Genomic DNA, 12970 nt, shown 5'->3' with positions numbered 1-12970 from the left:
TTGGCTCCTTGCTGAAGCCATGAGTAGACGTTTCACTGTCCAACAGGTCCTGGATGAGATATTTTCAGGAGGTCAAGAGGAACAAGAGAATGAAGAGGTATCTGAAGAGGAAGATGGGGAGGAATACAACCCAGAGGATGATGCATCTTCAGATGATGAAGAAGAGGAAATCCCTCAAGCTGACGGAGAGACATTTTTGTCAAAGAACATCAAAATTGCACGGTCATCATCAAATTCAGACAGCAACAAGGGAAGAACAGCAGTCCATGTCCAGGACATTTTATTCACCTTTCTCCTGTTCATCACACCAGCCACTGAAACAAATCATCATGGAGAATACAAATTTGGAGGGTTTCCAGACATATGGAGAAAACTGGAAAAACATGGATGAGATTGACCTGTGTGGCTACATAGGGCTTTTGATATTAGCAGGTGTATATAGGTCCCATGGCAAGGCTCTCTCTCTGGGATGCAGAGAGCGGAAGGGCAATTTTTCGTGCCACAATGCCGCTGAAAATCTTTTACACTTTTTCAAGAATGCTGAGATTTGACAACCGTGAGTCAAGACCAGCAAGGCGTGTGACGGACAAACGGCAGTCATCAGAGAGGTCTGGGACAAGTGAGTTGAGCGTCTCCCATACCTCTACAACTCTGGGCCTGAAGTCACAGTAGTTGGTTCAATTCAAAGGTATTTTTTTATTTTCATATATGCAATGTTATTTACCTGAAATATTTTTTATTTTATTGTGATGTAACATCCTTGATTTATGCAGTTTTCCGTGACACTCACACTCAGTGATTGTAATCTCTTTTCTTTTTTTTAAATCAACAGGTCGCTGTCCGTGACACTCAGTGATTGTAATCTCTTTTCTTTTTTTTAAATCAACAGGTCGCTGTCCTTTCCAGCAGTATATGCCAACCAAGCCAGCAATATATGGCATCAAAATGTGGGTGGCCTGTGATGCAAAATCCAGCTATGCGTGGAATATGCAAGTTTAATAATAAACAGTGCAATAATAAACCTTTACTGTGTAAAATAAAACAGTTATGACAGTTGGTTTGTGGTAAAAAAAAAGTTGGTGATCTATTGTTTTCTATTGTTTAACAAAAAAAAAATTAACGACACAAAATGAATTCAATTGAGTTGAATTGATAAATAACAGGTTGTTTCATTATGCAAAATAGATTTTGGATTTAAAATTCAATTAAGCTCCTTTATTTTGGGGCATTGGTAGGGCGGGTCATTTTTGACCCGTAGGACAAGGGTAGTAAACAGAATGTTAAGATCACACAAGGGTTAAATCAAGTTTATTTGCATAGCCCTTAATCACAAAAGAGTCTCAAAGGGCTCCTTTCACTCTGGCATACCTGCATGCATGTGATTTTTATCTGTTTTTGGTGTCCAACACAAATGCTGAAGAGTGAATATTGTATGTCCTTGATAATATAATCAGTATAATACATTTAAAAATAATAATTCTATACATATATTTAAAGTGTGGTTAAATGTTAAGTCAGTTTATCCAGTGGTAGTGCGTTCAGACTTTGCATTCACTTGTGCATCAAGTTGCTCAGGTTTAGAGGAAGTCTGAGTTTAACCTGCTTCCTGGAATACCATCCTGAATGCTTCATTACAAGGTTACACTGACAGTAGATTTTTGTGCAGCCATGAAGTTCCCCCTCAACATAGCCAATAAATGGATATATTCAGATTGTTTGGCACAATGGATTTATCAGCAAAGGTGTGTTACAGTGTTTGAAAGGCCACCATTAACCATAGTCTTGTAATGGGAGGAACAGGGAAAGGTCAATGACATACATAAGAAAGAGTGGGGAAAGGAAGATCTAGTTCCTGTTCATGGCAGATTTTGTTATCTGTCTGAATATTTTGTCTTTCCTGAAATGTTTATGATTTGGTTGGACAGAATTATATCAATAAATCACTGTAAGTCACATGAAGCATTTTAGTAATTTTTAAACCAGGCTATGTGTTAGACTGTTAACTTCATGCTACATGCTTATTTTACTGTTACATCTGAGTAAAATATGTGAGAAAATAATAATTTGTTGCTATCCTAATTCCAATGAGAAAGAAGCTGTATTGTTGTCATAGTTCAACAATTCAAAGTGGCCCGTTTTGTATGGTATATTCCATCCATCCATCCATCCATCCATCCAATTTCTGAGCCGCTTCTCCTCACTAGGGTCGCGGGCGTGCTGGAGCCTATCCCAGCTGTCATCGGGCAGGAGGTGGGGTACACCCTGAACTGGTTGCCAGCCAATCACAGGGCACATACAAACAAACAGCCATTCTCATTCACAGTCACACCTACGGGCAATTTAGAGTCTCCAATCCCATGTTTTTGGGATGTGGGAGGAAACCGGAGTGCCCGGAGAAAACCCACGCAGGCAGGGGGAGAACATGCAAACTCCACACAGGCGGGGCCGGGGATTGAACCCGGTTCCTCAGAACTGTGAGGCTGACGCTGTAATCAGTCGGCCACCGTGCCACCTGGTATATTCCCCCAGTTGCAAATTAAACTAGAGGAGTACAAAGCAAGGAAATTAAAAACACATTCTGCTCAAAAATCCAAACAACCAAGAAAGTCAATTTTACAGAAAATCAAAATCCCAATTAAGACAGAAATTCATAAATAAAAGAGCAGGAGACATGGCATACAAAGTGATAAGTTACTCATGCCACTACAGTATATCGGGTGAGAAACTGACATGGACAAAATACACACACCACAGTGTAAAAAACAACCTATAACCCACATTACAAATAGTTTTTGGGAAATTGTGGACGTCGTGTCTTCCGGGTCTCCGTTATCGTATTTTACGCTTCATAATGCGCCACACATTTTCAATGGGAGACAGGTCTGGACTGCAGGCAGGCCAGTCTAGTACCCACACTCTTTTACTACGAAGCCACGCTGTTCTAACATGTGCAGAATGTGGTTTAGCATTGTCTTGCTGAAATAAGCAGGGGCGTCCGTGAAAAAGACGTTGTTTGGATGGCAGCATATGTTTCTCCAAAACCTGTATGTACCTTTCAGCATTAATGGTGCCAACACAGATGTGTAAGTTACCCATGCCATTGGCACTGAAACAGCCCCATACCATCACAGATGCTGGCTTTTGAACTTAGCGTCCATAACAGTCCGGATGGTTCTTTTCCTCTTTGGCCCGGAAGACACGACGTCCACAATTTCCAAAAACAATTTGAAATGTGGACTCGTCGGACCACAGAACACTTTTCAAATTTGCATCAGTCCATCTTAGATGAGCTCGGGCCCAGAGAAGCCGGCGGCGTTTCTGGGTGTTGTTGATAAATGGCTTTTCCTTTGCATAGTAGAGTTTCAAGTTGCACTTACGGATGTAGCGCCAAACTCTATTTACTGACATTGGTTTTCTGAAGAGTTCCTGAGACCATATGGTGATATTCTTTACACATTGATGTTGGTTTTTGATGCAGTGCCGCCTGAGGGATCGAAGGTCAGGGCATTCAATGTTGGTTTTTGGCCTTGCTGCTTACATGCAGTGATTTCTACATATTCTCTGAACCTTTTGATGACATTATGGACTGTAGATGGACTGTAGAAATCCCTAAATTCCTTGCAATTGTACATTGAGGAACATTGTCCTCAAACTGTTCGACTATTTTCTCACACATTGGTCAAAAAGAGGTGAACCTCGCCCCATCGTTGCTTGTGAATGACTGAGCAATTCAGGGAAGCTCCTTTTATCCCCAATCATGGCACCCACCTGTTCCCAATTAGCCTGTGTTGCAGCCATAAAATTCTTAAGACCCCGGACTGTTGAACAGCTGAAGCTGTACATCAAGCAAGAATGGGAAAGAATTCCACCTACAAAGCTTCAACAATTACTGTCTTTAGTTCCCAAACGTTTATTGAATGTTGTTAAAAGAAAAGGTGATGTAACACAGTGGTAAACATGACCCTGTCCCAGCTTTTTTGGAACGTTTTGCAACCATAAAATTCTAAGTTAATGATTATTTGCTAAAAACAATAAAGTTTATCAGTTTGAACATTAAATATATTGTCTTTGTATTCAATTAAATATAGGTTGAACATAATTTGCAAATCATTGTATTCTGTTTGGCGGCACAGTGACCGACTGGTTAGAGCGTCAGCCTCACAGTTCTGAGGACCCAGGTTCAATCCCCGGCCCCGCCTGTGTGGAGTTTGCATGTTCTCCCCGTGCCTGCGTGGGTTTTCTCCGGGCACTCCGGTTTCCTCCCACATCCCAAAAACATGCATTAATTGGAGATTCTAAATTGCCCGTAGGCATGACTGTGAGTGTGAATTGTTGTTTGTTTCTATGTGCCCTGCGATTGGCTGGCAACCAGTTCAGGGTGTACCCCGCCTCCTGCCCGATGACAGCTGGGATAGGCTCCAGCACGCCCGCGACCCTAGTGAGGAGAAGCGGCTCAGAAAATGGATGGATGTATTCTGTTTTTATTTATGTTTAACACAACATCCCAACTTCATTGGAATTGGGGTTATCGTAAATATTAAGTAAAACTAGCTGCCAGCATAAAAAGTCCATTTTCCAGCTCTTAGAACATTATAACAATTAAGACTAACATAATATTTCCACTTTCAAATAGAAAAAAACATAATTTATCTGCCAGTGCCCAAAAAAAAAAAAAAAAAAAAAAAAGACAACCCAGGCGCACGGAATGACTAAAACAGGCTCATGCACACATAGACCCCATGTGGTGCTCAAGCACCTGCCCTTTTGCCCAGGATGAATAAAGTCCCCTTTTGTCTTTTTGGAACCCATTTTTTTCATCATTCATCAATATTTTAAAAGAATAAAAATTACCCTATGTGTCATCAATTCCACCCAACATTGTGTTGACATGACATTGATACTTTGGAATTTTTTTTGTACCCTTCTTCTGACTAATACCCTTGCAAATATATGACCCATCTGAGGCTGTGGAAGCTCTCTGTGGACCAACGCTTGTGTTGTAAGATGTGACAAAAAAATAGTTGGTAAAATTGTTGGTAAAAGCCTTCTAGAACTGCTGAGATCAGAGGCACAAAAAATGGTAGAAGTTGTGTGGGGACTTTAGCGTAACATGACTGAATGTCATTGCTTAATTCTGAACACACTCACATTCTCATTAAAAAGAGTTTTTTTCTCTAGTTGATTTTGAGGAACAACTTCTCGGTTAACTAATTGTGGAAAAACAGTTTCCAAATAATTTATCTTGGATAAAGTTTACCACACATTTCTGATTACATTTCAACCACAGCACCTGAGTTGAGGTGGGGCCTAGTATATTTTGTGTTCCTCAACATATATGTTCTCTCTTAGTATATTTATTTCACTAAAGCAGGTCTACCTAGTGCCTATTTTGGCAGGATCAAGACTTTCAAAGTCTTGTATAGCCCTTAATCACAAAAGAGTCAGATTCAGGATGAGCAGTGTGGTTTTCGTCCTGGCCGTGGAACAGTGGACCAGCTCTACACCCTCAGCAGGGTCCTCGAGGGTGCATGAGAGTTCGCCCAACCAATCTACATGTGTTTTCTGGACTTGGAGAAGGCGTTCGAACATGTCCCTCGGCGGAGTCCTGTGGGAGGTGCTTCGGGAGTATGGGGTACCGAACCCCTTGATACGGGCTGTTCGGTCCCTGTACGACCGGAGGCAGAGTTTGGTCCGCATTGCCGTCAGTAAGTCGGACTCGTTTCCGGTGAGGGTTGGACTCCGCCAAGGCTGCCCTTTGTCACCGATTCTGTTCATAACTTAAATGGACAGAATTTCTAGACGCAGCCGAGGCGTAGAGGGGGTCCGGTTTGGTGGCCTCATAATTGCATCTTTGCTTTTTTCAGATGATGCGGTTCTGTTGGCTTCATCAAGCCGTGATCTCCAACTCTCACTGGAGCGGTGCGCAGCCGAGTGTGAAGCGGCTTTGATGAAAATCAGCACCTCCAAATCTGAGACCATGGTCCTCATTCGGATAAGGGTTGAGTGCCCTCTCCGGGTCGGGGATGAGATCCTGCTCCAAGTGGAGGAGTTCAAGTGTCTTGGGGTCTTATTCACGAGTGAGGGAAGAATGGAACGGGAGATCGACAGGCAGATTGGTGCAGCGTCTGCAGTGGTGCTGGCTTTGTATCGATTCGTTGTGGTAAAGAAGGAGCTAAGCCGTAAGGCGAAGCTCTCGATTTACCGTCGATCTACTTTCCTATCCTCACCTATGGTCACGAGCTGTGGGTCGTGACCGAAAGAACAAGATCCCGGATACAAGTGGCCGAAATTAGTTTCCTCCGCTCTCCCTTAGAGATAGGGTGAGAAGCTCGGTCATCCGGGATAGTAGAGCCGCTGCTCCTCCACATTGAGAGGAGCCAGATGAGGTGGCTCGGGCATCTGTTTAGGATGCCTCTGGACGCCTCCCTGGTGAGGTGTTCCTGGCACGTCCCACCGGGAGGAGACCCCGGGGACGACCCAGGACACGCTGGAGAGGCTACGTCTCTCGTATTGCCTGGGAACGCCTCAGGATCCCCTCTGAAGACCGAGATGAAGTGACTGGGGAGAGGGAGGTCTGGGCTTCCCTGCTGAGGCTGCTGCCCCCGCGACCCGACCTTGGATAAGCGGAAGACGATGGATGGATGGATAATTTATCTTGGTCTCATTTTTGTATATCACATAAACCTGCCATTTGAACAGGGGTGTGTAGGCTTTTTAGATCCACTGAAGCTTCCTCTCATCTCCTTTGTTAATTGGTATATTCCTGAATGTGTTGATTGTCTTCACAGAAATAATAACATTATACATGTTTAAACATCAGATGTCCATTCTTTTTGGAAGTTGAGCTGAACTGTTCCAACCATCCTAATTTGTTCAAGTTATATGGGAGTGACTTCTCTTATTTCAAGGGGGAAAAAATAAGATGTCAGAAATCTTAATTTAAGAAAGGATATTGTTCAAAATACTATGAAAACTTTCTTTTCTTGAAATAAATGTAAAACGACCAACTTATATAGACTAAATAAGAACAAAATGTGATATTTACTTGAAATAAGTGGAATAATCTTACACAGTAATCTGTTAACTGGTATTTAACCCTTTAAAACCAGAGGGAGAAGATAATTTGATGAGATTTAAGACAATTAATCTTGTTAAGATATAATAAATTTGCAGTGTAAACAACCTTACTATTTAATTTCTTTCAGAATTACCGGACTACCAATTTGATGCCGCGTGATGCTAAATCAAAGGAATTAACCAATTTGTCTTTCCTCCACACACAGCTTCTGGGAAATAAAAATGCAGCTTTTTTCCGATACAGTATTAGTCTTTGGACCTTCATTGAGTCAGTCAACCTTGTTTTATTTCTGCTTAGTGTGTCTTATTTTCCTTGAGTAGAGTTGAAGCAATTCAGATAGTCCTCCAATACAGAGCATACATTCTGTGAGATCCCAAATTAACTATAGAAAATGAAGGGCAAGAGTAGGTAGCCCCAAAAATTTGTATGAAAATGAATAAAAAAGTGCATTGTAAAGGAATCGATAGAAAAGCTGAAGGATTGCACTGCCCATACAAATGTTTTATTTCATTCTGGCCAGTCATCTCTAGTGTAAATTCTAGTTTCACTGAGGGGAAAAATCCTGCCAGCAGACAAGTCCTGCCAGCAGACAAACAAAACCAAACTCTTAAAAGATAACAAAAGAGTAATGCAGGGATCACGTGGTATGTATAACCCATATCAGAAAAGCAATTTTCACAATATAGTACACCCTTAGATGTCACGGTATTCCTTATCCCCCTACTGCTGAAGAGGAAACAGGCCCTGTGGTGCAGTCAATGATATAAATAGGGCATGGTTTTATTTCACTCTCATAAACATGCAGATTGATTAGGGTCATTTTCTGCTAGCCTGCCTCCATCCACCCCAGCCTTTCCCTCCATTAGTGATGAAATCCTAGATTTATTGCCATGCCTGTTATTTTCTGGCCCTGTGGCTGTTTTTATGTAGATGAGCTGTGGGAACTTGGCGTATTAATGGCATGTGTCTATGTCCATAGGAGCGCATACAGGTGAGCAATGGGGCTTTGGTAATCAGTCGCTTGACCCCGTTGGACACAGGAATGTACCAGTGTGTTGCTGGGAATAAGTATGGTGAGGTCTACTCCAATGCAGAACTCCGAGTTATAGGTAAGATCATGTAATTGTGTGTGTTGTATGTGGCAGCTTGGTGACGTGTGCATGCATTCATACCGGTTTGCTCCATCCTCTTCATTTGGACAGTTTTACTGATGACCTTTGGCCTTTGTGTTATCGGACACTAAAAGGAGATGGCGTCTTATTGACAGTGATATGCAGTGTACACTTTAGTTTCTCGGTTTACAAGCCCAGCCTATCTGCCGTGTGAGGCTTGTCACTCTACCCTTTGCCCTTGCACTAGCATACATTCATTGACAATCATCCAACACATTGACTTTGTTCAGACTGCAGGCAAATCTTATTCTTTGGATCAGATCTTGAAGCTCTACTGTCCAACGTACACACATCATTTGTAAGTGACTCAATCAGATTTGTTGCTTTCACACAATAGTACTGTACTGTTCTTGTCTGCATGGGTTCCTACTGTATGGTAATGACTTGAGCGTCTGTACGTTGGCTGGCAATATCATAAACAAATGTGAATGAATGAGCAATGAAAAATACAAAAAAACAACATAAGTATTAAAAAAGAGGGAAATGAAGCCCTAAATTATCTTTACTGTTTATTGGAAAATAACATCTGCTGCAGAATACGTCTTGTGCGGTCCTGTCAGTTTGCTAATTCTAGTGGACACAAAAACACAAACTGCCTTTGCATATCTTCATTCACATGAATGCTGAACCAAATTCAACTCTTTTAGTATAAATTGTTGAGTATGACACATATGTGACCACGTACTTTCAAGTTGCATTGCTTAACTCCTTTGTCACCACGTGTGTGTGTGTGTGTGTGTGTTTGGGGGGGGGGGGGGGGGGGGGGGGGGGGGCAGTCATTAGATGCAAGTAGTGATACGTTGAGATGCTTTCAGAGCAGTCTGTAGCATCAGTGAGAGATTTGATCCTCAAAGCAGCAACAACTGGAAGTAGGACTGGTGGTGCTTTTTTTTTGTCTTCCATTTCAGTCTGTGTGTATTATCTAAAATTACACTTCTGCTGAGCCATCTCCACTACATCTGTGTACAAGTGATGCAGATTTGACATCCCAGAGCAGCCGCACTGAAGATGCACAAAGAAAACCAATCTATTTCAGATCTCCAAATGTTTTTGAGGAACCATCTTGCTCAAAGCGGATTTCATGTGACCTTTGCTGTTCAAACTTCATGAAGTAAATAGAGTGAATGTGGATGTAACAAATATCAGACCTGGGGCTGCCTGTCTGAACAAGGCTATTCTGACTACGTGGATAATTGGAGTCAGTGTGCAGAATGCAATGGTTTAAGACAAAGTAAGACAAAATGTTAAGGACTGGTTTCAGAATGTCGCAAAACCTTTAAAATAATCAATGTCAAGGTGAAACCGCTTAGTCAAAGGTCCTGGTTCCGAATCTCAGCTCAACCCCTCGTGTGTGGAGTTTTCTGCGGCTTCCTCCTACATTCCAAAAACATGCCAGTTAGGTTGATTGAAGACTCAATTCCTCATAGGTGTGAGTGTGAATGGTTGTTTGTCTACATGTGCCTTGCTATTGACTGGTGAGTCAAACTAAGCAGGGATGGTCAGCTCACCTGTGACAATAAAGACAAGTGCTATCGAAAATGAATGGATTAATGGACAATGGAAGGACCACTGTGAATTGCTACAAATTTGTGTAATTTTTTAATTATTGCCTTTTAATCTTTCAAATTGAAATTAATACTCACATTGTTATTCAATGTTAATCTTGTTTAAATTGGAGTATCTGCACTTTTTCTGTTCTGCACCAAAGTATTTTATCTCCGTTGTGCCAGAGTTTTTTCCATTGTTTAGTTTTAGCTTTCAGAAAGATGTAACCTTGGCAGAAATAATTTATTTGTTACTTCACTGCAGTCTCATAGCCAAGACACAGTAACATACTTTACTGTTATCTGGCCTGAAAATAGATTTGGAAAAAGGAGAACATCTGTCATCTGTCACAGGTAGAAAGAAGAGACAAATCCAAACCACATTGAAGCTCAGTCACCACGAAAAAGAAAGACGGTACAAAAAACAACAACAATGCCACCAAAAGAAAATGCAATCGCTCTAATTGCCATTGAGCTAAAAATATTTGTGCTTGTGTGATGATTTTTTTTCAGAAGCCTTTAATATACTGTATTTTGTATGACATCTCAAATATACCCTTCCTGTCTCAGCTGTTGCTCCAGATTTCTCTCATAACCAGTTGAGGAGCCAGACGTTGGTCAAGGTTGGAGGAGATATGCTCATTGAGTGCAAACCCAAGATGTCTCCGTGGGGTGTGATCTCTTGGAGGAAGGGCAGTGAACCACTGAAAGAAAGCAAAAGGTAACTGCCACAATTGTTATATTTGATACCCTGAGAAGATTACTAGACTTCTGCCTCCAAGTAACATTACTTTTTGCTCAGAGCAGAATGTGGAAATCTATTCTAATTGTATCATAAAATTAGGATTATAAACCATCTTTAACCCCTGCAGTTTGTAAACAATGTGGTTAATTAGCAGATTTCTTTTCTGAAGGAAGTGCGTGGCTTTTCATGAGTACCATGTTGATGTATAAATCGTACATGTTTTTAAATCAAACGTGCACATTGCAGGAGTTGAATTGGTGCTCAGAGATGCTAAGCGCACAATGTCATTATGCCAGAAATGCATGGTTGATAGTGATTAACCTTACCTTTTAACTTTGAAAAGCAAAGAAAAGCAAATTTATTGATATAGTGCATTTCTTACACAAGGTAACTCAATGTGCTTTACATGATTAAAAGCATTTCAACACAAAGAAAAAAAACAGCTTATAAACATTTAAAACAGAGGAAAAAATTAAAGTATAATTAAAACACTGTACAGTGCAAGAAATATCATTTAAAAGTGGAAATGTTTTTAACCTGGACTTAAAAACATTCACACTTGGGACTGACGTCACTTCTGTTGGCAACTTAATCCATTTGTGTGCAGCATAATAACTAAATGCTGCTTCACCATGTTTGCTTTGGACTCTGTGGTCCACTACTTGACCTGAGTCTGTAGATCTCAGAGCCCTACTGGGTTTATATACCATTAGCATTTATTTCATGTATTCAGGACCTAAACCGTTTAGTGATTTATAGCCCAGTAGCAGAACTTTAAAATAGATTCTAAAGCGAACTGGAAGCCAGTGTAAAGACTTTAGAATTGGAGTAATATGTTCTGACCTCTTTGTTCTGGTCAGAACCCGAGCTGCAGCATTCTGAATGAGCTGCAGCTGGTTAATGCTCTTTTTGGGGAGTCCAGTCAGAAGACCATTACAAAAGTCAAGTCTACTTGAGGTAAAAGCATGGAAGAGCTTCTCCTGGTCTGCTTGACACATGTAAGCCTTCACTCTGGATATGTTCTTCAGATGGTAGAAGGCAGTTTTAGTCATTGATTTTATCTGTTTTAACAGTGACACAACACCTCAATTGAACTGTAGTCATCTGGAGACACTGTGTGTCATCTGCATAGCTATCCATCCATCCGTCTTCTTTACCGCTTATCCTCACTAAGGTCTCGGGCTGCTTGAGCCTATCCCAGCTTTCTTCGGGCAGGAGGCAGGGTACACCCTGAACCGGTCGTCAGCCAATCGCAGGGCACATAGAAACAAACAACCATTCACACTCACATTCACACCTACGGGCAAATTAGAGTCTTCAATCAACCTACCACGCATGTTTTTGGGATGTGGGAGGAAACCGGAGTGCCCGGAGAAAACCCACCCAGGCAATCGAAAATGATTTCCTTCTGGAAATTATTTGTCGACGGGGTAGAAGGGGGGATGTTTGGGCACCCTGTTGGACATCCAGGGGGGCCCTAAATGCTCAGGGCCCCTTGACAGTTGTCAACGTTTTGCCCCCTTATATTGTAATATTATTGTAGCCCACTGTAACTTGCACATTTGAACATTTGATTCAGCGATTCTGTCACGTATCACTCGAGGGAACCCACGTACCACTAATGGTACTAGTACTACACTTTGAGAATCACTGCTTTAAGCAAACCAGTGTTTTCTAGTACGGTACAATGACAAGCTTCCCTTAACCTAACAATGTGCCTCAAAACTGTGCATTTACATTTTTACATTAAAATCAACACAATTGCAGTTGAATGGCTAATTTAGCCACCAGATTTTGACCTGCTCATATCAATAAAAAAAAAATTGTGAAAAGAGTGCGCAGTATACATATGTTTAGGGGCAAATAAAAAATTTCCCCCCCACACATTTTATAAATGTATGCCGCCATCTAGTGGTTATGAAAAGCTGTACACTTTCATTCCAATGTGATAGGGGTACTTAAGACTGCATATATGAACAGTTGTGCTCATAAATTTACATACCCTGGCAGAATTTCTGAAATATTGTTGTTGTTGTTTTTTTTAATATAACTGATGACTGAACAACTACCATAATTAATTTATTCATGGTTATGGTTTGTTTAATGATAATGCTTTTCTGAAATGCTTGTCCGTTTAATTTGAATCCCACTAAAATAAAATTAAATGTGTTTTTCCTGGTCCTTCATGTTTTCTTGAAAGAATTGTAACCATCTTACAAATTCTGCCTGGGTAATCAAACATGTGAGCACAACTGTGTGTTTTCTAATTTACAAAATAAAAGTCCCACCGGGAGGAGACCCCGGGCACGACCCAGGACACGCTGGAGAGACTACGTCCTTCGGCTGGCCTGGGAACGCCTTGGGATCCCCCCGGAAGAGCTAGATGAAGTGGCTGGGGAGAGGGAAGTCTGGGCGTCCCTGCTAAAGCTGG

General features: G+C 41.3%; 1 protein-coding gene across 4 annotated transcripts in view; it reads left to right on the top strand.

Moving 5' to 3' along the window:
* LOC133483989 (contactin-4-like) overlaps window positions 1-12970 on the top strand; it is a 266693-nt gene that overhangs the window by 157599 nt on the left and 96124 nt on the right. For all 4 annotated transcript variants that reach the window (XM_061785986.1, XM_061785985.1, XM_061785983.1 and 1 more), the window contains exons 10-11: window positions 8058-8187; window positions 10365-10515. In XM_061785986.1, coding sequence (XP_061641970.1) covers window positions 8058-8187; window positions 10365-10515 — 281 coding nt within the window. The remainder of the gene's footprint in view (window positions 1-8057; window positions 8188-10364; window positions 10516-12970) is intronic.

This window comes from Phyllopteryx taeniolatus, chromosome 9 (genome assembly GCF_024500385.1).
Source record: "Phyllopteryx taeniolatus isolate TA_2022b chromosome 9, UOR_Ptae_1.2, whole genome shotgun sequence".
NCBI lineage: Eukaryota > Metazoa > Chordata > Actinopteri > Syngnathiformes > Syngnathidae > Phyllopteryx > Phyllopteryx taeniolatus.
This window is presented reverse-complemented; position numbering and strand designations above follow the sequence as displayed.